At 42.7% G+C, this 24,774-nt stretch overlaps 1 protein-coding gene across 1 annotated transcript; it reads left to right on the top strand.

Annotated features, from left to right (window-relative positions):
• The first annotated feature begins 4,693 nt into the window (after window positions 1-4,693).
• On the top strand, window positions 4,694-23,924 carry TMEM5 (transmembrane protein 5). Its single transcript, XM_019543306.1, has 6 exons — window positions 4,694-4,865; window positions 8,863-9,033; window positions 9,989-10,091; window positions 17,131-17,445; window positions 19,724-19,894; window positions 22,821-23,924. Exons 1-6 carry the CDS (start codon window positions 4,724-4,726, stop codon window positions 23,236-23,238), a joined length of 1,320 nt encoding a protein of 439 aa, XP_019398851.1. The 5' UTR covers window positions 4,694-4,723; the 3' UTR covers window positions 23,239-23,924.
• The last annotated feature ends 850 nt before the right edge of the window (window positions 23,925-24,774 follow it).

Below are 24,774 nucleotides of genomic sequence, written 5' to 3'. Positions count from 1 at the left end.
GCCAGGGCCTCGTACCTGTTCTTCAGCAGAACTGGAGGAAGGGCTACTGTTGTGTTGCGAGCAGCCCTGGTTCTGGGGGTGACCGTCTGGTACTCTGCAGTGGAGGGCACTTCCCGAGGTGCTTCTTCCTTGGGTGTGTGGCCCTGCAGAGAAAGGAAATAGCCGTCAATTTCATCCTCTGCCTCTCTTATTCTCCTCAGCCTGCTAACCTCCTCCTGGAGCTCCCTCACGTGTGCCTCCAGGGCCCCAAGGTGGGTGCCTGCAGGACAGGTGTGGGGGTCCCCAATCCCTGCCCCCCCAGGCCTTGCTGGGCAACCCCCACAGGACAGGGGGTGGGGGGATGCCAGCCCCGCCATGGTCTCTGTCTGGGTGGAGGCCTCAAACAAACCCCAGGTAGGCTGCGCCCCTCCCGGCAGGGGCCCTGGCAGCACTCCGTGTCAACACTATCGTAGGAGTTGCTGCTTGTTTATGGCTTAGTACAGTGCCTTCGCCCTGCCCTAGCAGGAGTCTCCCTCCTGGCCCTTCCTGCTCGCCCACCGGCATGAATGCTAACGCAAACGCCTGCGCGCTCCATTCACGTGGCTCAGCTATGAGGGATCCAAGGGGGCTTCCCCTCCAGATCTGGCTCAGCTGTGTCTGGTCCCTCTGCCCACTTACCTTAGGGGGATCAGCTGACGCTGCTTTTGTGATGTCTTTGTCCCTATACGTTTATAGCTTGTTTGCTTCTCCTAGAAATGGTCCCTATTCCCATTTCCCATCCCTCCCTTTCTTCCCTGTGTTTTATATGCAATTCACTCTCTCCATTTGATACACTGCTCTATGCATGTTCTTTCACAGCATCTGTTGAAGTGAACTTGGGCTCACAACAGTGTCAGGCTTAAACTATTCATCTCTGACCTTGTCTATAAAATGCAAATCTACCCTGCCTTCTCTAAGAACACTGATCATATAGAGCAGTTAAACTTATTTAAATTTTTTAGCTTCCTATATTAAAATTAGTTAAAACACTTTTTGTAATAAAAGTATTAATGCTTCCCTGGCCTATCGAATAAAAATAGAGTAACTCTGATCAAGGTAAGCATTTACGTTAATTAAGCCTGGTAGCACTATTGTAAATAGATAAGTATTATAAACGTCTTAGAAATGTGTAAACTGAGACACACAGGCTAAGTGATTTGTACAAGGTTGTAAAATAAGCCAGTCTCAGAGCTGGGAGGAGAATCTGAGACTCAGCCTGTCTCTTTCTCCAGTTGTTAGACACTAGTTCCACACAGAGGTCCTAGTTCAGGAAAGTATTAAGCAAGCTTTTAAGCCCTTCCTTATTCGAGAAAGTACCAAAGCATGTGCTGAAGTCCAATTGATTTAATTAGGAATTAAATTTGTGCTGAAAGTTAAGCGCTCACTTAAGTGTCCTTTCTGAAGAGGAATGCTTCCATGACTTGGAGCCAAAGGTAGCTAATTTAATGAAAATACCTTGATCAGCAATATCCTTTAAAAATAAATTTGTTTTTTCTCAATTCTCTGCTTGTTCCTAGAATGTGTCATTATAACTTGCAAATGATAAGGTGAAGAGGTATAGGGAAGGAAATGTTCAGGTAGTATATATGATATTCACACTAGTTTTTCCCTGTTTTTTCTTGAAGCCTGACAGATATTAATTTCTTTGCAAAATATCAAAATATATTGTCCTCTGAGGCCATAATCTTTCATTGTTGTTATTATGGCCTGTTTCACAATGCCTATTATGTTAATCTCTTATTTAAACATTGAAAATAATGTGTTTTGTCCAGTCTTTGTTTTTTCCATAGTACTAAACAATGGGGCCAATATCTTTTTTATTTTATTTTACTTTCACTTCAGCTACTTGTATGTTCAGCACTTCTGCTATTTTGTGATGGCACAGTCAGTAGCTGTTATTGAAGTGTACATGTGCAGAGCCAGACTTTAAGCAGGCTTTATAAAAGAATACAATTTACAGAGTAACTTTATCCCATGGAATGCCTTCTCTGGAATAGTCCTATCTCAGTGATCCTCCCTCTCCAACTCTCCTCTGTCCCGTTTATCAGAAACCACTAAATAATGATGGCTATGTCAGTGGAAAAGAGAACTAGAAAATAATTCAGATCTATCAAGCTGAGTAAATTGCAAGCTTATCTATCCTTATCCTTCTTTCTCCTTCATTCCTGTTTCTTCTTATAGCCCCATTGTCATAACGTTTTAATTTAAATTGTTAAAATGAATGGAATAGGGATTATTTTCCCTATTTACTAGTACAGCACTCACTACAATGAGTTCAGTTACTGACTGGGGTCTTTGAGTGGAATGACAATATTAAAAAATAACAATAAATCATGTCAGAATCTTTAAAATTTGGGGAAACAAGTGCAAAAGATTATAGAATGTCATTAATAAAGATATATATGGTTTAGTTTTACATATGGAATCCAAGTATTTATTACAGCCAGTCTTTCAATTTCTCAGCACCCCCCTTTCTCTCAAAGCCTAGTCTTACCCAGCTCTGGAAAAATAGAAATAATAAAATAAGAAAGCTCAGATAATTCATTTCTGAAGCATATGTGTTATTCCATTTCTTTATCATCAAAATGTAAAATCACTGTGATCATTAAGCTTGAAAGGAGCAAGCAGTAAAAGGTTGGAAAGGAATCTAAAAATACCTCTCCAGGTACACACAAACTCTTGTTTTCATGGAAAATGAATCCATTCCGGTTGATGTGTACAGGGTTCCTATTTCTTGTGAAATTCTCAGTATTTCATGGTATTGTTGACACACTGTGTCAATTATGGGATCCTGCTTTCAAGATACTGTTAGCTGTAATTGGTAAGAATGGTCCCCAGAGGCCGCTCTTGCTTGCCTGAGCTAGCAACAAAGCTGCACTTACACAAGAGGTTGCTTCATTATTTCTGCTTTACTGTGCTCTGGCTAGTAACTGTTGAGCAGTGACAGGGGCGGAGCCAGGGACACCTGAAGCCTCTTTAATTTGCCCCAAGTGAACCAACAGAATAAATCAATTAAAATGGGTGGAAGAGATGGGTTGTGTGTGGAGCATGCAGTTGGTTCCTTAGTGTTACTGGGAATGAGTGCTGTCTGGTGCCCCCACCTAAGCACGTGCAATGGCTGTTCCTTACTCTCAGAATTGATGCATAAGTCTGAACCACCACTCTTTCTCATCAGCATGAGAGGAAATGGTTGCCCACTCCTGTATAACTTGCACTTGCCAGTACTGGTAGAAAGTACAAGGAGCAGTGTCCTGGGTGTAGAGGACAAGAGTAGTGAAAAGGATACTTGACTGGGAGTCAGGCATTGACCCACTGTGCAGTGTTGGACAACAGCTGGGTGACCTTGAAGGGTTTCCTCTCTCTGTGTCTCCGTTTCTTTTATCTGATTTATATGTATATAAATTACACATCTATCTATCTATCTGCAGGTAACAAGGGGCACTGAGAAAGTCAGGTATACAAATAACTATTATCTCTGGTGTGTGTGTGTTGTCTGTATATCTGACTGTCTCGCACCCCTTGTTACCCGGATATGGCAAAAATACAAGGAAAAATATGAATGGTAAGTCTTCATTCATGTAAGAAACATGATCAGTCAGGAAATGAAATATCTATATCTATCCATCTATATCTGTCTATCTGTCGATAGATAGGTACAGATATCTGTGGAGATATAAGTGTGTGTGTGTCTGAAGAGTCTCACCCAGAAGGGTACTTTAAATTAAAATTACACTGTAAGAAAGGCTAATATTGTGAACTGGTGTCTATGCTGGGTTTGGCAGGTTGTAGTATGGTTTGTTGTTCTGATGCCTGTGGATATGAATAAATCAGACTAGTTTATACCCTCCTGTTAACTGATATACCGTTGGGGAAACTGAGTTACCACTGCCACATACCTGCATATCTCTCTGTCTCTGTCTCTCTGTCTCAGCCCCCCACCCCCATATTTGTTACTTGTTCCAGTACATTTTTATAGGTATTGCACATGCTTCTGGACTTTGCTGGTTGCATACGTCAGGGTATTTTTAAGCCTCCCTCATAGGCATTGGGTGCTGTTGGCAGGGGACTTGTACTACGGTGTTTCTGCGGGAACTGTGGCCAGCGGTTGCTGGCTAGAGGGTCTTTCCCCTCCACTCAGGGTCACATCAATCATCACCCTGGGCTCAGAAAGGAATTTTACCCCATAGTCAGATCGGTACGGGCGTGGCGGGGTTTGCCTTCCTCTATAGAGAGCGATCCTCTTGAGCATATGTTGACACCCTTTCACAGAACCGGGATACTGGCTGCTGGGGCTGCCCCGCTTCCCCTGGCAGGTGAGGGTGTTAGGTCTGTGTCGTGTCCGTGTTGACAGCATCTTGGGTGGCGTTGAGACGAGGGCTGGTCCTGCCTCGGGGGGGTTGGACTAGATGACCTCGGGAGGTCTTTTCCAGCTCTCCTGCCTTCTAGGCTGTCTTAGTTATTCATGATTGATATTAACTAACCAGAAGAACAATAAATAAGAATCACGAAGCACGAGGAAAAGGCTGCCAAGGGACTCGGGCGCCGCCACGCACCCGCGCGGGTCGGGATTTCGGGGCCGGAAGGCGGCGCCTGTGCGGCGGGACCGAGGCAGCGCACTGCATCCGGGCAGCTCGGGCGCGCCGTGTCGCCGCCTCCCCGCAGCTGCGGCCGGGCCTGGCGGCGCCCCGCGGGGCCCGGGCGCAGGATGCGGGTGACGCGGAAGCGCCTGTGCTCAGCGCTGGGCGCCGCCTACGCGCTCTTCTCTCTCTACGCCGCCTACAGCGTCTTCCTGCGGCCGCGGCGAGCGGGCGGCGGGCGAGGCGGCCCCCGTGAGCGGCGCGGCAGAGGTAGCGGGAGGAAGGGGGGCGGGCGCCGGCTCCCGGCGCTGGGGCGTGGGGCGGGTGCAACAGCAGCCTGGGGCAGGCTTATCCAGAAGAAAATGGTGTGACCCAAGCCCAGTCTCCTCGTGCCCCTTCGCATTTGTTATGGGTGTATCTGCGCTCCAGATCGCATGGATTGAGCAGAACTCGGTTCCCGCCCCGCGTGGGCCGAGCACGAAACCAGGTCCTCGCCAACACGGGCGCCAGCTCCTTCCCAGGCTCTCACCCTCGGACTCCGGATACTCCCAAATCCGTGGGCAGGACCCTGCGCCGAGGTCTCGGCATTCGGATGCCCCCCTTGATCCGAGCCCACAAGAGGCCGAGACACTTGATCTGAGTCAGACCCAGCTCCATGGTCCACTGGTCCCATGAGCCACCAGGGGTCCCCCGCAGCCAGTCCTGCCAACTGGGAAGTGTCTGCAACACTTCAGCCAGGCACTCAGGGGGACTGGCGCTCCCACCTGCGCCCCCTGCCTGTTGCTTAAGTGGGAGTGTGGCCTGTCAGGGGGTACACCAGTGCTATCAGGGGTCCACATGCACCCCCTGTGCATTGCCACTGCCCAGCTCCTCAGCAAGGAGCTTGAAGAGCCGTGCTTGACCTTAGGGCCCCTTATGGCCAGAGGAGTAATCCAGCACCACCACCTCCTGCCCCCCATGTGCCAGGATTGGGCCCTGACGGCCTGGCACTGCCCACTCCTCCCCTCCCCCCCGCAGTGCTGGGATTGGGGCCTGCATCCCCTCCCCACCAACCTGGATTGGGCCCCAGGGCTGGCTCTGACTGGATCCAGTTTACAGGGCTTGAGGCTCCCCATGAGTCTGAAGCTTTGGCAGCAGGGGAGCGGTGCCACTGCTCCCTTGCCACCAATTTTCCAGAGCCACCAAATTTCCTGGCCCATGGGGAGTCCTGCAGACTGGATGACACAACACTGAGGGCCTGGACTGAGCACCTCTGCTATAGAAGGACTAGAGAAGATACAGAGCAGGACAGCCAGGATGACTAGTGGCATAGAGGGGTGTCCATACAAGGAGAAGCCAGAAAGGCTAGGCCTATTCAGTGTAGAAAAGAGCAAAATAAGCAGGAATAAGAGAAGGGTTTACAAGATACTAAGTGAAGAGAAAGTAAATAGAGAGTTATTATTTACTGTGTCTTCTGATACAAGATCTAGGGGTCACAAAAATGGGACCAGGAGGCAGTAAATGTAAAACTAACAAAAGGAAATTCTTTACACGCAGTGTGTAATTCAGGTGTGGAGCTCATGGCCACCAAATGCTGTTTAGCCAGAGTCAGAAAGGGATTGGACAGATTCTTGGAGGAAAGGGGCATCAGTAGCTATGGAGCGTGGCAGTTAGGGGTTCAGCCTCTGAATCTGAACTTCCAAGACCTTAAATGCTGCAGAGGCTGCAGGGGAGAGAGGAACAGTGGGGAGGGGGGGAAAACTGGTCATACCCAGTTCACTGTCCCTTTCATTCTCCGCCAGTGTGTGACACAGGATACTGGCCAAGATGGATATATGGCCTGACCAAGTAAATGGCAGTCCTTATGTTGTTATGCCCTCCCTGAGAAAGGCTTAGGACTTGCCCTCTGTGCCTGTGGAAATTATTGTTTCCCATGGACACAGATTTTAGAGCGGGGAATCAGATAAGGCCCACAAAGCCACTCAGTACACCCTGCCAGATATCACAGGAAGTTGGGCAGTGTGACCGACAGTAGAATCTGGGGCCTTTGTGGACGTGGCTATGAGCAGCAGGAGGGTGAGCGAGGGTCTGGTGCAATCCTGGCCACCCTTTGGATGCTTTGCCTATCACCACTGCCATAGCCCTAGCTCCTTTGCCCCCAGCCCCATTGCTGCCCCATGGCCTCTTCTCTATTCCAACATTAAAGCTGCCACTGCAGCACAGGGCATGCAGCAGCAGCTTCCACAGGACACACAGCAGGAACTGGTGCTGCTCGGTGTGGCCCAGGCTGCTAGCCCCACAATCCAAATCCAACATGGTTTCACAAAGTGAGTTTGATACCCCAGTCCTAGAAGAAATATGTTGCCAATGAGCTGTGGCCTAGAGACCACTGTTTTACAGTAGCCAGAGCAACTTGGTTTTGGTCCAATGTAGGCTGGGGGGTAGGGGTTAAGAGCTTTCTCTGCATTTGCACTGGAGCCAGCAGTTGGGAGATCTCTCCATTGCCCTGCCCCCAGCTGTACCAGACTGGACAGCTGGAAGGTGCAACCACATTAGTGCCACTTCTCCCTACCTTCCCACGCTGCAATCGCTTGGCAGTAGGGGCATAGCTTCCAGTTGCTGGGTCCAAGCACGGCTGTTTGCTGCGTAGCCCCATGGGGTACAAGTACAGGCTAAAACCCTTTGTCTCCAGAAGCCAGATTCAATGACTCCACAAACCGTATGTCGCTGACCTCTTTTTCAGAGTATTCAAGAAGCAAGGTTTGTTTGATGATCTCTTTTATTGGACCAACTGTACATGGGAGAAATGTTAGACAAGTTTTTGGATCTAAGGGAATACATTTAGTGTCCAAAGGCTTGTCTAACATTCCTCTCAACTATAAAACATGATAGGGGGAAAAAAAAGCCATTAAAAGATATCAAACATCCTTCTTATATTTTCTCCTTACCTTCATAACTACAGCACAGCAATCCTAGTGTATTCAGTGAATTGTTGGATTAAGAGAGAATGTGGCTGGTAAAAGTTTGGTCTGTTAACTACATTGACACTTTTTGACATTTCTGTTTTTAGCAATGAATAACTAATAACAATGGTGATTTATTTTGGCAACTGCTTCCTATAGCACTGTGAAGTTTCTGTCAATAAGGTTTATTTCCTTGATAGCATGTATATGACAATTGTGCCAGTTTATTTTTAAACCTTCTCCCATTGGAGCCACTTGTGTTAACTGTCATGTTGATTATTTTAGATCTTGTTGCCAGTGGTTCTCTCTATTGCTATCAGTGAAATCAGATATAGGATTTGGGTGTTTTGTTTTGTTTGGGCATTCTTCCTTCTGTGAGTTAATCACTCCAGTAACTTTGGTGACAGATTGTTAATATTTTATTGGTCAGGCAAGTTTTATATACAGAATACAGTATGACGTATTGAAAAACTTAGTTACTGTAACATGAAAAATATAGGTCAGCTTTTCTAATATTTCATTGCAGGAATTATTTAATTTACCAAGGATTAATCGAAATGTTATTATTTATAATGGGAACATCAAAGTAGCCAATAGTGTTCAAGGCACTGTTGTGCTGGGACCTACAGATTTAGGCTCTTGCTGCTTGCATAGCTTTAATTTTCTGCCAATGTTGATTGATACCCTTTGGCTACATCCAGACATGCAAGGGCATGCAGTTTGTGGTGCCACAAACTGCACACAACAAATGTTAAAACATGTCCCGTGCTGCAGATTTGCAGTGAGGGGCAAAAATTTGCTATTGGGATTTCCCAGTAGCAAAAAAAAAAAAAAAAGGTACAAAATGCACATGAAACAAGTATGCACTGGTACATATGGAGGCTGGGCTGTCCAGAGTAATGCTCTAGCTGCTGGCCAGGCCTTTGTGCTGCCCAACCTGTGCCCTGCTGCTCCAGGCTATCAGGTAAGACTGCTGGAGCCAGCACCAGCCTCCAGCTCTCCCTGGCTGAAGTGCTGGGAAGAGATGGGCAAGGGCAATTTGACCATTGCAGGACAATTTGTCCCACATATGAAGGGGCATTGTGCTGTGGCAATTTGTGCCACTGCAAGCTCATACTGCATGTCTGGACATAGCCAAGCACAAATACAAGCTATGTCATAGGTATAGTTGGGTGGGAGTATATTTGAAAATAGTTTTGATGTGAGCAGTGCCTTAGACAATTATTATAATGATAACTGCATTTTTGTCACAGTAGGATTTGCTTTGTAGATCTGGTATTGTTTGTAATTGTTTATACCAAATTGTTTGTTTGTCTTTAATATAGAGCACTCTTCTTTGGGAAGTGAAGAATGGAATCCTTGGGAAGGGGATGAAAAAAATGAACAGACTGCTTCCCAGCAAAGATATGAAACTAACCTTCAATTATTAAAAAATATGAAAGCTCAGCAAGAACCAACAGCCCTTAGAGTACAGATCTGGGGTAAAGCAGCAATAGGTAAGCACTTGTGATTAATGCATCTAGTTAGGCCAGGTAACCTTAACAAGTCAGTTAAGCTTTAAGTGGATACAATAATGTTACTTAATTGTTTAAAAGAATATTATTTACAGAAGGAAAACATTATATATGTTGTAAGTAGCGCTCAGACTGTATACACACCAACATAAAAATAACTAGAATCTATTTTTGGCATAAATATTCTATGAAAATTTTATAATGTTTATAGTCTGTTCCACGAGGCACGATATGGTAGAAAAAACCTGCTAAATCTAAACATGAAGATAGAGAGAGAGACTTCATTAAGATTTTGTAGGTGGGTTTCCTTAGAGGTGGGTCCTCAGTCTTTGCTGACCCATGGATAATTGTACAGTAAAAGCTCCATTAACCGGCACCTTACAAGCCGGCATGCTCTATTAACCGGCATGCCGGCTTGTAAGGTAAAGTGAAACCGGAAGTGCCCACTGTGGCACTTCCGGTTTCTCTGAGCCCCCATGGCCTGGGGCAAAGCAGCCTCTGCTACTGAGCCCCCATGGCCCAGGGCCTGCGGGAGGGGAAGCGATGCCGTGGGAGGGGCAGTGACACCCTGGATGCGGTGACAGAAGTGGTAGCCTGAGCAGGAAAGGATGCCGTTCAGGCCGTTCAGTTAACCAGAATATTTTGTTATCCGGCATCCCCCGTTCCCAGAGGATGCCGGATAACAGAGCTTGTACATCTCTGATTTAATTAATCTATAAGGTCAATCTCTACCCTGACTTTTATACTGAGCGGGTAATAGTGCTTTGAGCAACTCATGCCTTGTTCTCTGTCACCTGGAAGAAACACGTATTTATGGAAAACAAATTTTCCAGTGGCTACAAGCACAATGCTAAAGGGTTTCACAAAGCAACACTCCTGAGTTTTGCAGTATGTGCGCACTCAAGTTCTCTAATATGTATCTTCATTATTTATGTAGGTCTTTACCTCTGGGAACATATTCTTGAAGGTCTGCTTGAACCAGCTGATATGACTGCTCAGTGGAGAGAAGGAAGCATAAAGGCAGGAAAAACAGTTTTCAGGTACCAGTTACATAATAATCACTTTCATTTAAATGAACTTCTGCGGTGTTGGTATTTAAAAAAATAAATACAGAACGTAGAGTTGCATTTTTCCCTAACCCAGAATTGCTCTATTACCTGTTTCTCCTCCTCATGGAAGAAACCTGCAGGGCCCTGAATATTAACCAGTCACTCATTTTTAAGAGGGTTAATCATATGTACAAATAGATTCATAGATTGTAAGGCTGGAAGGGACCTCGGAAGATCATTGGGTCCAGACCCCTGCACCAATCAGGAAAGATAACTGGGGGTCATGTGACCCCAGCAAGGTGACTGTCTAGTCTCCTCTTGAAGATTTCCAGGGTAGGTGATTGCACTACCTCTATACAGAGCTTATTCCACAGTCTGGACACCCTGACTGAAGAAGTTTTTCCTAATGTTGAGTCTGAATTGATCTTCCAGGAGTTTGTGACCATTACTCCTGGTTTTCCCCTCAGGTGTCCTGGTGAACAGTTGCTCACTGAGCCCTTGATGTACTCCCCTAGTGTAGCAGTAAGCTGCTGCCAGGTCTCCTGTCAGCCTGCTTTTCCTCAGGCTAAAGTGTCCCAGATCCCTCAGCCTTGTTTCATATGGCTTGCCTTTTAAGACTCTGATCATATGGGTGGTTTTTCTTTGGACTTTCTCATGCTTGTCCATGTCCTTGTTAAAGTGTAGTGCCCAGCACTGGATGCAGTACTCCAGCTGCAGTTTCACCAATGATAGAAAAATGATATTTATGATTACAGTGATTTTTTTAATCTAGTTTAAACAGTAATAAATATTTATTTTCAAGTATGTTTTGTATGCCACTTTGATGCAAATGTAATTTATGAAAATTACAATATAAATCCTATTGGATATAATTTTAACAGTGTAATTTGTTTTTTGACTGGTGGATCCTGGTTTGGTTGCTGTTCTGCACTTGTGGGTAGTCTTCCAAAACTGGACACAGCATTCCAAAAATGGTCCAAAAAATGCTGCCTTCAGTGGTAGTGCCTCCCTCATGTTTCTACTTTGTATTTCTTGCCTAACACCTCCAGAGTTCATGTTAGTACTCCATACGACTGCAGCACTCTAGGAACTTGTATTCAGTTGACTACTGTGATCCTTATGGCTGCTTGCAGACCGTAAAAAAAGTGGTGCTTTACTTCAAACTGGGCACACTCTTGGTCCCTATTTGGTGTTGGCAAGGCCTCAGCTGGAGTACTATGTACAGTTCTGGGCACCGCACTTGAAGAAGGATGTGGATAAGCTCAAAAGGGTACATAGAAGGGTCACGGGCATGGAGGGTAGGCCCTATGAGAAGAGACTCCAGGAACTGGGCCTGTTCATTCTGAATAAGAGGAGGCTGAGAGGTGGCTTGATAGCCACCTACAAGTATGTCAAGGGTGAGCATTAAGAACTAGGGGAGCAACTCTTCAGGAAGGCATCTCAAGGGAGGATGAGAACCAACAGGTATAAACTAATAGAGGGTAAATTCAAGCAAGACATAAGAAAAAACGTTTTCTCTGTAAGGGTTACCAGAATCTGGATCACACTCTCAGTAGAGGTAGTGCAGTCACTCTGCTTGGAGGTGTTCAAGCTGAGGCTAGACGGGTACCTTGTCGACCTTGTTTGATCCCAGTAACGTCCTGCCCACAGCAGAAGACCAGACTTGACAATCTTACAGGTGCCTTCTAGTTCTCTGGTTCTATAATGCTATGATATGCCCATTAGAGGCAGTTGGTTAGTTGGACGTGGCTCACGCAGTATCTGTATAGGTTGGACACTTTAGTGGGGCTTTTATGGTGCTTTTATGTAAAGAGCTGATTGAATCAGCTTTAGCTAAAAGCCCCGTGAAATCACACAATCTATACAGACGCTGTAGAGCTGGGTCAAAGTAAGATGCTGCTGCTTCTAGTAATGTGCGGGTTTGTTTGTTTTTAGTTATTTCGTTGGTTTGTTTTTTTAAGGTCTGCAAGCAGCCTATATCTCTTTCAGGGACACGGCTTTCCAAACAGACCTAGATGCATATTCTATAAGTGTGATATAGATTCTCTATTCCTACATTTATGACTGAATTTGTTGTTTTGGGTTTTTTTTTAAATGTGTCACTTAAATAAGTTCAACCTACTATGCCTAGAACCATAGAAAAGTAGGGCTAGAAGGGATCTTCAGCAGTTATCTGGTTCAACCCTCCGCTAAAGGTGGGGTTATACCTATCCAAACCATCCTATATAAATCCATTGTCTAACCTGCACAGTAAAATTACACAGTCAACTCTGACATAACCACACATAACACCCTAACCTACCGCAGGTAAAGCAGAGGCAACAGCAAACATCTTGTCTGTAGAATTGCCCTAGACTAAGTTTATTTACCATTATACCAGTTTTTGCTGTCTGAAAACTTTACCCTTACATTTTCGGGATATTAGGATGAATTCCTGGTGTGTAGATAGCAACAGAACTTGAATCACAATGGTTTATTTCCACATATAAATTTTGTTTTCCAGTGTTCCTGTTCTACTTTGGAACTAATTTCTAGTTATTACATAGAGTTTATATAATAAAGTAAAATGGTGCTCTTAGTCTAGAACATTATTAATTTATATTATGCATATATAAAGTTACGGTAATATCAAACTAAGGGTGTATTCTGCTCTTTTGTAGGATATTATTATTATTAAATTAAGTGAAATGACTTGAGACATTTTTGCCATTTTACAACTTTTTTTTTTTTTTTTAAATAAAGCTATTTTTAGAATTTGTATTTTCACACTGTTATTGTACTTGCCTTAACCTGCTCTTTGGAATTGTTAGAACCAGACAGAACAGGGTAAATGGATGTATTGTGAGCATAGCATTTTCTGCTACAGAAGTGGCATTACATAACATTATTTTTTTCAAAATTACAGCCCATTTAAGTTTGACTTATCTAACCCACTCTGGTACTTTTTGTCGAGTAGTCAGTTTGGAAAGGCTGACCCTTTGTCTTTTAGGACTGATTTAAAAGGAAAAGAAACGACTTCAACAAGCAATTTGTTACCTTTTTAGTACTCAAACTGCCTTTTGTATGACTGAAGAGAGAGAAAATGCTTACATAAAAGAATGCTCTGCGCAAAAGTAGGGCCTGGTTTTGCAAAGCTTTGTCCAGTAATACTGGAATTGTCCATCTGCAGAGCAAAGCAGATAGCACTATGTCCTTTATCTTTGAACTGAGTGGCACATTTGGAAGGTTATCTTTTCAGAATATTTTTGTTAATAAAACCTAGAATCTACAAAAATTCCTCCTGAAAAGGATCCTACTTGTAGTAAACAATTGGATATTTTCCAAACGTGGCTTTAATTATTTAGAAACTTTTTGCTACATTTATGGATGGCTCATCAGAATCTTCACTGGTTCAAGACAGTTTCTTCCTAATGGATCTGGTGAATAATACATTTGCATGGTGTCAGAATGTTTGTCTTTAAGGAAGATAATTTTTTTTTTTTAAGTATTTAAATATCTTCTGGGTGTAACTGAATTACTTCAGAGCGGTGTTGCTCAACCTCTCTGGCCCTGTGGGCTGGATGAGTGGCATGGATTTTGTACACTGGGTCAGTCTGTATGCCTGATCCAGCTCAGGGTTAGTGTGTGGGGTTGGTGCAAGGGTTACACTAGTACCCCAGGTTCTGTTATGGCTGGATACAGCACACTTGGTGCAACCCTTTATGCAAGTATGATCTGGTGAGCAAAGCTGTGTCACTTGTCCATGGGACTCATTACATATCTGGCAATTTGACAGTGTGGAACAGCGGCAGTGTTGCCACAGCTCTAGGACCAATTAATGCTACTGCTGTCCCACCACCAAATTTTGGACTTATTGGGAGCCACACATGCTAGATGACATGGCTCTGCAAGGCCAGAAGTTAGAGAAACAGACTTGACAAATTCTTAGTTGTAACCGAAAGCCTATTCACGCATCTGATATTTCCAAAATATGGTGGTTAACATAATTAGTACCAGTACAGCAAAAAATGAAACTCGGATAGGTTGTACATTACATATTGTACCAAATATAGAAAAAAAGAAATTCAGTTTATCTGTGATTATCTGTTTTGTTCTGTTTTTAAATCTGAAATCAGACTCAACGACTTGCCACACTTTTTAAATATTTGGTGATAGGTCCTTGGGTGTGATTTGGTTGACATTGATTAGTTGAGACAGAATGGTGGCAGAGTTAATTTATTTTGCATGTTAATATATATGATGGTGCATGTTTGTTACTCTTAAGTCTAGTTTTTGGCCACGTACAGACATCGTTTTTCCTGGGAGAATCACTGTTTTCCCAGTAGAAACCATAATTTTACAGATGTTCAAGATTTTTCTCCCAAAGCAAAAATGGTTGCTCTGGGAGAAAATTAACCTGGCAACAGCCCTGGCTAAATCACTCCCTAGAGAGTTTCTACTGGGAAAACCAAATACCTGCATACATTCTACAGCACAGTTCTCCAGCATTAGCTACATCTCCACAGTAGCTACATTCTACAAGCTACAGCACAGTTCTCCAGCATGCTAGGGTGTTTTCCTTTGACCTCTTTCCACCTCCATGGAGACGGCACATCACTCACCAGACTCTACTGCTCCAGCTCAGCAGGGAGCAAAACATGCCCCTTCACAATCTCCATATTGTGCTATAGGGGAGACAGGCTGACCCCAAGCAGTCTGGGTCAGCCAGTCAGGGCAGATCAGTGGACTGCTGCTGTCTGTCTCCAGGCAGACTGAGGGAACCTGCAGAGCAGGCTGAGATGTGTGCACTGGGGCCCTCTGGCTATAGAGCTTCAGCATTGTAAGGTCTCTGTTCCTCAGGGACTCAGCAGTTGAATATCTGTTAATGTTTCTTTGGGTAAGTTTTTCTTCCAGGAAAACAAACCTGGGAGAATTCTCACCAATCATTTAAATGCATGGATGTAGCCATTGTTAGAATACTCTGCACTTTTGTATGGGCATGTTTAAACATTTTTTTAATCTAAAACCTTGAACATGTCTAACTATCACTTAAAATGGACATGTAAATAAAATCAGAATATACTTTTAGTACAGAATAAAGTGGCATAATAGCACATGCAGTGTCTACTACAAAGAATGTCAGATGAACAGGTTAATGTTTTTAGAGCTTTTCAAACATAAATTTTAAAATAAAAATTTTAAACATAAAAAGGCATACGTTTGGTTTTTAGAGGAATATACCATTACAGTTCTAATTCACACATAGGAATGTATAGGACATAAACTCCTACTTGCTTTCTAAAGGATTGAAGCCGTGTGTGCTTTGCAAATCTGTGTATGCACATTTAACTGAATATACATGCATTGTCCCATTATGTCTAAGCCTATTTGGGACCCTCAGACTAAGGATTCCTCACTATAAATCCCTGAAGGGCTATGACCAGTGGAAGAGGAAGCACCAATGTAATAGGAATTCTAATCCTCAGTCTATCTGGGAAGTACAGACCTAGTTTCTCTTTTCTCCACCACATCTCCTATATGCCAGGAGAGTGCCCTAACCTAACTAATCCATAGCTCTTTGATGTGGGAACACTTTTTTACCTTTCTACTGAAGCTATGACACTACTGAAAAAATCCTGGATCTAGTGGTTAGAGCATTCACCTGGTAGGGCAAGCCCTGAATTCCAATCACTGCACCCAAAGCTGTTTGCATTCATTGGATAAAATGCATACTATCCTGGAAGCAGTGATCAAAATCCAGGGCCTCTCTTTCACGTAAATGCCTTAACTGCTGTGCTACAAAATCACGCTACTTCTTGTGTTCTAATGACTTGGCTATTATGTAAGTCAGTTGTCTGTTTCAAAAGGGATGACTTGAGCATTTAACTCAAGGAGTGTTTTGAGGATCAATCTCAGCCTGACAATAGGCACTTCCGAGTAGTACAGTCAGGCATATAAGCCTTCTTGACAAATAGGACATTTAGATGCATCTCCCCCTCCCCCCCACAGTCGAGTTGCATGTTACGTGTATTTAACTTATGCAAATTCAGCTATACACGCTTGGCTGCTGGGGCTGGCTGCCGGGTGCCAGCCGGGGCACGGCCCGTAGTGCGGCGCCGTGTGGTACTTCCTGCATGTGCCAGCATGGCTGGGGAGTGGCAGCTCACTCACGCTCAGCTGGCTGCCCTGGCAGGACAACGCAGTGGAGGACGAGAGGAGCGAGGAGTGCGGCAGGAAGGGCAATTTCAATTATACGTGATTTTTGCCTTATGTGCTGACTTCAGCACATAACCCCCGCGTAAGATACGACTCCACTGTATTTCATATTGGCTATGATAGGGATCCCCTGCTGTTCATTGTGTTGTCTGTGGTGATCCCATGCTGCAGTGCCTGACTCTCTTAATGGGTTGTATGAAGAGCTAAGAGGCTAAAGTCTAGTCTGTGGAATCAGGGGACCAGGGGCATGATTCCTTTTATCTTAATTCATTTCTCCAAGGTCACACAGGAAGTCTATGATAAAGCAGAGGTTGATTGCTGAAGTCTGAGGCTGGTACCTGGTTTGTTAGACAGCCTTCCTTTCATATAGGAGTCAATTTTTCAAGGCCTCTTCCTGATTCAGTTATCATACTATTTTTTTTAAAAACAAAAAGGTTGATTGTTTCACAGCTGATAAATCACATCCTAATTTTTTTTTTTGAAAATATTTTCTGTTTTTAGAGGGGTTTATTGAGGTTCTCAAAACTTAGTATTTTAATATGGGATTGGTCCTGATTTCCACACAAAATATTGTCTGCAACTAAACTTTAATTTAAACACTTACTTTTTCAGAGTAAAGGCAGAAGGAAACCGTTGAAGAGGTAAATTATAATTTTAGACTCAAAACATCTGAAATTTTTCATAACAGAAAAGTTAAATTGCAGTATATCATGATAATTTTAGTGAAGAAGTAATATCTGTAAGCAGTACAGTCAGATAATACATGGTGCAATAAACAGAATATGCAGAATGCCTTAAACATACATTTTAAAGGCTGGTAATGTATCTTTTTCAGGTTCATCACTGGTCCAGCTGTAGTTCCCGGATATTTCTCAGTAGAAGCTGACAACGTGGTTCTAGTTCTGAATGGAAGAGAAGAAGCAAAGATAACTTACGCCACACAGTGGTTACACTATGCACAAACTTTAATTCAAACTCACAAGCTGCAGCATGTTGCTGTCCTGCTGCTTGGAAACGAACAGTGCAATAATGAATGGATACAACCATACCTAAAAAGACATGGGGGATTTGTAGAGCTACTTTTTATAATATATGATTCTCCCTGGGTAAACAAAGATGACATTTTTCAGTGGCCTTTAGGAGTGGCTACGTAAGTATTAAACACAAATTAGTATTCAAAACGTGATTATTATGCATAAGTTGGATGTTTAATTCATGTTGTGGATTTTAGGTTTCTCCATAAAACTTCAGAAATCTCCAGGGTAAAAAAGTAATTCAGGAGTTAATGCTTTAAGAAATAAGAACTTTTAAAGAAGTGTTACTTATAATTATTCAGGGTCAAATGTGTCATATATGTTGATGTTGACCTCTATTCGAATTTATAGAAGTATTTAAAAAATATATATTACTAGCTTCCCACAGTTGCATTTATGGAAGGACTAGCCAAAAAATTGTAATACTGCTGTAAGTCACCTTGTATGATTTTTCTAGTCCAAAACAGTTCATAAACCTAGCACATGAACACTCTGCTAGACTATAGCACAGGGGCGGGCAATTATTTTGGGCAGAGGACCGCTTAACAAGTTTTGGCAAGCTGTTGGGGGCCACATAGGTAGTCCCACCCCTTGACAATTGCCCACCCACTAATTGCCACATTGGGACCAGAAGTCCTGCCCCCTAACCCCTGACCTTTGCCACCAGAAGCCCCTCTCCTTGCCCCCCAGAAATACCTTTTTTGGGAGGGGAGTTGCCATCTTAGAACCAGAAAAAAAATCATACACTGGAAGTCAAATGCCTGCTATAGCATATTTTAATTTTATTACAAAATATGCTTGTCATGATTTGTGTTTGTGTAGTGTGTATAGAAAAGATTGCATAATAACTCAAAAATAAAGTCTCACTCATATTGTGTGGGAGAGCTGTAGGGTGTGTGTGTGGGTGGGCATAGGGTATTTTGGTTGTGTATAGGTTAGCAGGGTTTGTGGGGCAGGATGTGAGGTTTGTGGGGTGCAGGGACCTCCCCCACATGGCATGCAGCCCCTGCTGCTGGTGGCAACAGCAGATGGCGTGGTGGGGTTAGGGAGCTTGTGCCTGGCACAGGCTCTGATGCCAAGCAGAGTACAGCTCTGGGCAGCACTGCACATGGTGGGGGGAGGAGCACAGCTGCCTCTAACATGGGGGCTCCGCACCACATGCCTGCAGCTCTCGTGGGGGAAGCCTGGTGCCAGACTTCACAGGACTCCCTCCACGCTGGGTGGAGTCTGGGGACCTGTGCAGACTTTCAGTGTAACCTAACAATTAGGATTGTAAAAACTGCATATAAAACTTTAGAGAGAGCGTTGATTCTCCCCCCCAACATTTTGGAGAGTATCATTGGCATTGTTTTTAATGGCATTGTTCACTTTTCAGGTGATTCAGATAACTAAGATGTCAACTCCAAAGGAAACATTGGTCCAGCCACTTCAGTTAAAACAAGTGTTTGTTTCAGTAGCTACTGTTATCAGTGCAAAGTGTTGTTAGAAGTGTTTTTTGTAAAATGTACAGTGCCAGTGAAATTATGTACACAAGTTGGCAGGGCTCTAGAATGGGTAGAAGGAGAAATGAAGAGAACTGAGGATATGTTATGATGGAGTTTTGTTTTTGCCATTTTTTTTAAGATTCCGTCAACAGTTACAGGCCTGAACTGATCAGTGAGATTGTAGATACTAATTTTGCAACAGAAGCATGAAATGGTACAAAGCCAGTCTACTAGGCCCCTGTTACACATGCATGACAGAGGGTGTGATTTGGGAGATTGGGGATCAGATGCCACTTGTGCCATTACAATTTGCCACTACAAATATTATAGTCCAGGGCTCCCTCTGCACCAGCAAGTTGACAACTAGTACCTTCTGGCCCTAGTCGACATGGGGCTTTGGGCTGGGACTGATAATCAGCTTATTGTCAAAACCCTGCAGCCAGCAGCTCTAAGAGGCTTCTGGCAGAAGTAGCTCTGATCGGGGCTTCCCAAACTGGGAACCTCTGATTCCTGGCACTGTGTCCAGAGCTGCCAAGCATGGAATTTAAAGTCCCCAACAGGGGACTTCTGCTTCTCCCCTCTACCCAGAGACTTGGGATGGGGCTGATAATTAGCTGATTGTTGATCCCAGGGGTGGGACCACACCAGGGCTGGTTCTAGACCTCATTGTGGTTCCAGGACCAACTGTCAGCTGAATGTCAACCCTGGCCAAACATTAAAATTTAAGACACCAAACAAATTATAAAAATATTCTGCATTATATGTGGAACATTTTTATGGCTCATTGGTCATTTTATGGCACCTTAAATTGGATACATGTTGATCATGGCATAAATATAATGTGTAGAGGAGGTTCTATACACTACTTTTCCAGTGACATAAAACATTAACATATACTTTTTAATTACAGATATAGAAATTTTCCTGTGGTAGAACCCACTTGGTCAATGCTTCGTACTCCAAGATCATATCTATGCAATTTCTTGGGAACAGTTTATAAGAACTCATCTAGGGAGACCCTAATGGAAGTTTTGAAACAAGATGAACTTGATAAACTTTGTTGGATTACAGCCAGAGAACAGTAAGAACTGTGATATACTTTATAAAAATATATTTTGATAGCTGAAATTACTCAACTCATTGCCTAGGCAATTCTCACATCTACTTTTAAAGTGTTATAAATAAAATAATACAAACAATGACAGTGATCTAATTTAAAATAATGACGGCATTACTGAGTTGAGCCATGTGTTCCAGTACTTTATATGCAATGTGACCTGAAGTATGTTGAAAAAAAATCTAATGTGTCCATTTCTATTTCCTGTATGCAATTCTGGTTTTAATGGAAGGAAAGAGAGTGCATCCAAAAATCTCTCATTCTTACTGTTTGTGCATATAATCCTCCTACTAGCAGAAGACAAGTAAACTAGTGTTTTGCGTAAGCAACCCCAAATAAAGAAACTACATTTAGAATTTATAGAGTTGAATTCTAATGGTATTTTTAATTCTTAAATTAAAATACAACATGTAAGGAGTCCCTTTGTCTCTTTGTGGAGGCAACCAGTCTACTTCCATAGATTACATGTGCCCTTGAATCTCTGGCAAAACTTGTCTCTGTAATGCACAATACAGAAAAAAATGGATACTTTTTTCTTTAATCCTTAGTGAGTACACTAAGCATTAAAAGAAAAGTATGTAAGGATTGGGCCATAGGCAGTCCTGAGGGTCACAGGTACCCACAAGTACCTAAGCCAGAGGAGAATCCAGATCAGGGGCCAAGGCTGCTTGAGAAGTTCAGAACCAGAGTCCAAGTAAAAGTTCAAGATCCATGCCTGTAGTCCAGCTAGTGTCAGAAATCAGGAGCTGGGGAACCCAGGACACCAAAATAGCATAAGCAAAAGTGGGGGGGCAGGCCAAAGGAGAACAGGTTGAGAAGCACTGACCTTGGTTCATATACCATGCCCACCATACTTTGCAGCCAGTGAGTTCAACCCGTGCAGCCAGGACCACTCTGAAACCAAGTGGCCCTGTTGTAGGCATAGATTGTCTTCTACCAGAGAAGATAGCTATGGGAATAGGACACAAAAACAATTCCCAAGAGAAGACCAGTAAAATAAAAGACTAAGTACTGGGCAAAAAATTACAGGGACACAATTTGAGGTTTTAGGGACCCAGATATTTCAACCCTCGTCTAGTTCCGAGAACACTTGCACCAAGTTACCCAGGTAATTTTTAAATGCTTTTCAAAGTTACTCATGCCCATATGCAATCTAGATTGGGTCAAAATATATAAAAGTATTTATCTTTTTTGTGATTATCTACCTAATTATGGTACCATGATTGTCTCTAACCATTTTAAGTGCATAAATAGACATGGATAAATCCAACAGAAGTTAATTCTGCTTTTAAATATGTATAAAACATTGCTTAAGGAGGTTTTAAAATGTATTAAAAAACTATAAGTGCAGTCTAACACTTTTTTTTTTAAACTTGGAAAATATTGCTTTAAGAAAAAAAATGATCAGACTAAGACTCTAGAGAGAGATTATACTGTATTCACTCACATAGTACGCACATCTTTCCCACCCCCCTCCTACCCCCCGAAATCAGCCCTCCAAAATTGGAGTGAGTGGAAGTAGGAAAGATTTTTCTTTGCTGGAAAAGAAGTGGGGAGGAATAGAAGCATTCAAACAGTGTTCTAATGACTACCAAGATGGCCGCTGTCTCTGATCCCAGCAGGTGGAAGGTGCGGAGTCCTGTGTTAACCCTCTTATAGCCACTAAAGAATTTGCAGTAGCTGGATGAGCATAGTAGCTTGTACCTGAGCTGGCTCAGTACAAATGAACTGCTGCATATAGTCCATAGTATTTTGTAGTATTATTTATAGCAACTTGTATAAAAAAAAAATTCTTTAACTGTAAGTAAAAGGAACTGTCTGGCTACTGCCCTTGCAGGGCTCTGGAACCTGACCTTGTTGGTGTCTTGCCACCCCAGAAAGTTCTTGCTGCCTTACAGAGAATGTCTCTTGGGTTTACCACACTTCTTGGGCATTTTGTATTCCCATGAGGACTTGCTTTGACAGATGGGGCATGTGTACACATGCAGTTATGGTGGTTGAATAACTTCCAGCACACTTCAGTGTGTTGCAAAGGGACTGGCTGGGGCATCAAGGTGCTGCAATGTGGGGCTAGCTGGCAGGCAGCCCCTACACTGAAGCACCCTTGTGCCTCAGCCAGCTCCATCAGTGTCTACACGTGTTGCAGCACACTAAATAATGTCGCCTTAAGATACTACTTGTGTTGGGCAGCACTATCCTATGGCAGCATTTATTAGTTTACTGCACCCCTGTAGGGACACACGTGTAGACACTGATGCTTTACTGCGGAGCTAGTTAGTCAGCTTCATAGTAAATGTCTCATGTAACATGCTCACTGTTAGCCACGATTCCATAAAAACAAAATTTCTACATTCTGCCTTTCAAAAACAATGTGTGTTTTGGGACTGTGTGGTATGCAAGAAAATGCAGTATCTGTGGCAGAGACTGATATTGCAAAGTTCATTCAACTCTCCAAGCAAATTGAAGAGGGGAACAATTACTGTTTATATTCTCATTTCTAAAATCGGCAACAGAATTTGCTGTTCAGATACATTGGATGAAAATTTTCCTTGCTTGAAAAAGTTTGCATGATAATAGACTCTTGTTTTATCTGTTCTTTTTCTAAACCACTTAGCCACCTTTCAGTGCAAATTTCTTTAAAATAAAATGTGTTTGCTGGTGTATGTTTTAACTAGCTAGATTTCCTAAAAATATTTGAAAAAAGCCTAGCTAGGAATATTTAGGTTGAAACATGAAACCCTACCCTTCTTTTAACATCTTTTGTTGTGTGGCTTCAATGTTTGTAATTTTGTTCACTTCTAAAATTATAAGGTGGACCTCTGCTTTTTCAAATTAATACATCTACCAGCTGAATCATTTTTAATTTTCATCATCATCTATATTTTTCTAGGTGGCAGCCTCAAGAAACAAATGAAAGTTTTAAAAATTATCAAGATGCATTGCTGCAGAGTGATCTCACATTGTGCCCAGTGGGAGTAAATACAGAATGCTATAGAATTTATGAGGCATGTTCATACGGCTCTGTTCCTGTAGTAGAAGATGTAATGACACCAGGTGACTGTGGAAATTCATCTACATACCAGAGTGCTCCATTGCAATTACTAAAGACGATGGGGGCTCCATTTATCTTTGTTAAAAACTGGAAAGAGCTTCCTGTAGTTTTAGAAAAAGAAAAAAATATGAACTTACAAGAAAAGATCCAAAGAAGAAAAAAGCTTATAGAATGGTACAGGCATTTCAAAGCACAAATGAAACAAAAATTCATTAATATTTTAGAAAACTCATTTTTACCCAATGAAAAAGGATAAATTTCACCCCCTCCCGAAAAATCAAAAATTGATTGAAAACTTTATTTCCACTGATCTGTAAATGATGCTTTATATAAAAAGAAAAATCAACACAAGTGCAGCTCCTTTGAAATCAACAGAGCTGTGCAAACTTATCCCAGAGCTGAATTTAGCCTTCTGTTCTTAGGTACTTTCAGAAAGTCTTAGAGGTTGGTAGTCTGCATGGACATCATTAACTTTATTATTATTACTGCAATTCCCAGATTTCTTATACTTAGCATAAGTGCTTCTGATTTTCAGTGGGATGGTAGGATTTCAAGAAATACTTCACTCAGTTTCGTAGGATTTCCCCCCAAAAAGTGCTAGCCACATTGTCATGATATTTCTGTTTTCAGTATTCTCTTTTCTGAAGTTCTCCTGCTGCCACTCCCCCATTTTAAAAATATATAACTGAAGAGCAAAAGCCTGGGTCAAACAAGCCCTAAATTATAGAACTTTTAATAGTAAAGAATTCTTTATTGTAAGTATAGTAAGTATTTGTACATAGAACTACCCCCTCCCCTTTGTCAGGAACAAACTGAAAGCATTTAGTGCTTCAGGTTCTTCCCATTTTTCTAATGTTTCAGAGTTACATATTGGGTGGTGGTAGATGCTTGATGTGAAAAAAACTTTACTTTTGTGTGGTTTTATAACAAAAGGAGTGTATCCCCACCCCCAGCCCAAATACCTATTCATATATGATATACAAGTTTCCCTCGCCTTATGCAGGGTCTGTATGTATGAATTTGCTCTTGTGCAATGACCCTTTTTATACCAAAAATCTGTTGTGTGAGGTACATTCACTCTTATGCAATCAGTGTGGGGGAAGCCTGCGGTCAGCTGCTTTGTGCAGTGCACTGTGGGAGTGATATGCACCAAAACATAGTCTCCTGTGTGAATCTGTGCTCCTCGCTTGTTGTCTGTGATACACGTTTTGTAGTTGCCATCCCCATTATGGTTTCCAAGTGTCCTGCTAGCTTATCTTCTACCTCTCTCCGTGGTCCATCAATGAAGTGCAAGAGAACTTCACCAGGCCTTCACCACCTTCTCTTCACACCAACTAAACGTTTACCACCATGCACCACTGTATTTGTGTGTACTGTCTGCTGTTGGTGAGTACCAAAATTGTCTTGTAAGAGTGGTAGAAATGGATCCGGGTGGTCAGTACAGTCAGGGTCTTGGAACATATCCCTATTTATTACATTGTAAAGTGGGTTCCCTTTATGTGAATTTGGGTTATGCGCCATTTTCCAGGAACACATGTACAGCATAAAGCAAGGGAAACCTGTAATCCTTCTTCCCTGACATCCACCCATCCATACTTCTTTCTCTGGTCACATATGGAAAATATCCAAGGCATCGTCACTTTTCTGAAACATTTCTCCACTTAAACATTTCTGTAAAGGAAAGACTGTCCTTATATTTTAAATATGTATCTAAAATCCTGAGGCCTCTCCACTTTCTCCAAGAAAAGTCACAGTTTAGAATACCGTTTTTTCTGCTAAGGTTGTAGTGGTA

Source organism: Crocodylus porosus, unplaced genomic scaffold (genome assembly GCF_001723895.1).
Source record: "Crocodylus porosus isolate Cpor-Errol unplaced genomic scaffold, CroPor_comp1, whole genome shotgun sequence".
In the NCBI taxonomy this organism is placed as follows: Eukaryota; Metazoa; Chordata; order Crocodylia; family Crocodylidae; genus Crocodylus; species Crocodylus porosus.
The sequence above is the reverse complement of the archived record's forward strand: the minus strand, read 5'-3'. Positions and strand labels throughout refer to the sequence as shown.

Coding starts and splice junctions, on each gene's coding strand:
- TMEM5 (XM_019543306.1), top strand. CDS start 4,724: ATGCGGGTGACGCGGAAGCGCCTGTGCTCAGCGCTGGGCGCCGCCTAC. Junction 9,034..9,988: donor CTGGGGTAAAGCAGCAATAG/GTAAGCACTTGT, acceptor TTATTTATGTAG/GTCTTTACCTCTGGGAACAT. Junction 17,446..19,723: donor TGGCCTTTAGGAGTGGCTAC/GTAAGTATTAAA, acceptor TTTTAATTACAG/ATATAGAAATTTTCCTGTGG.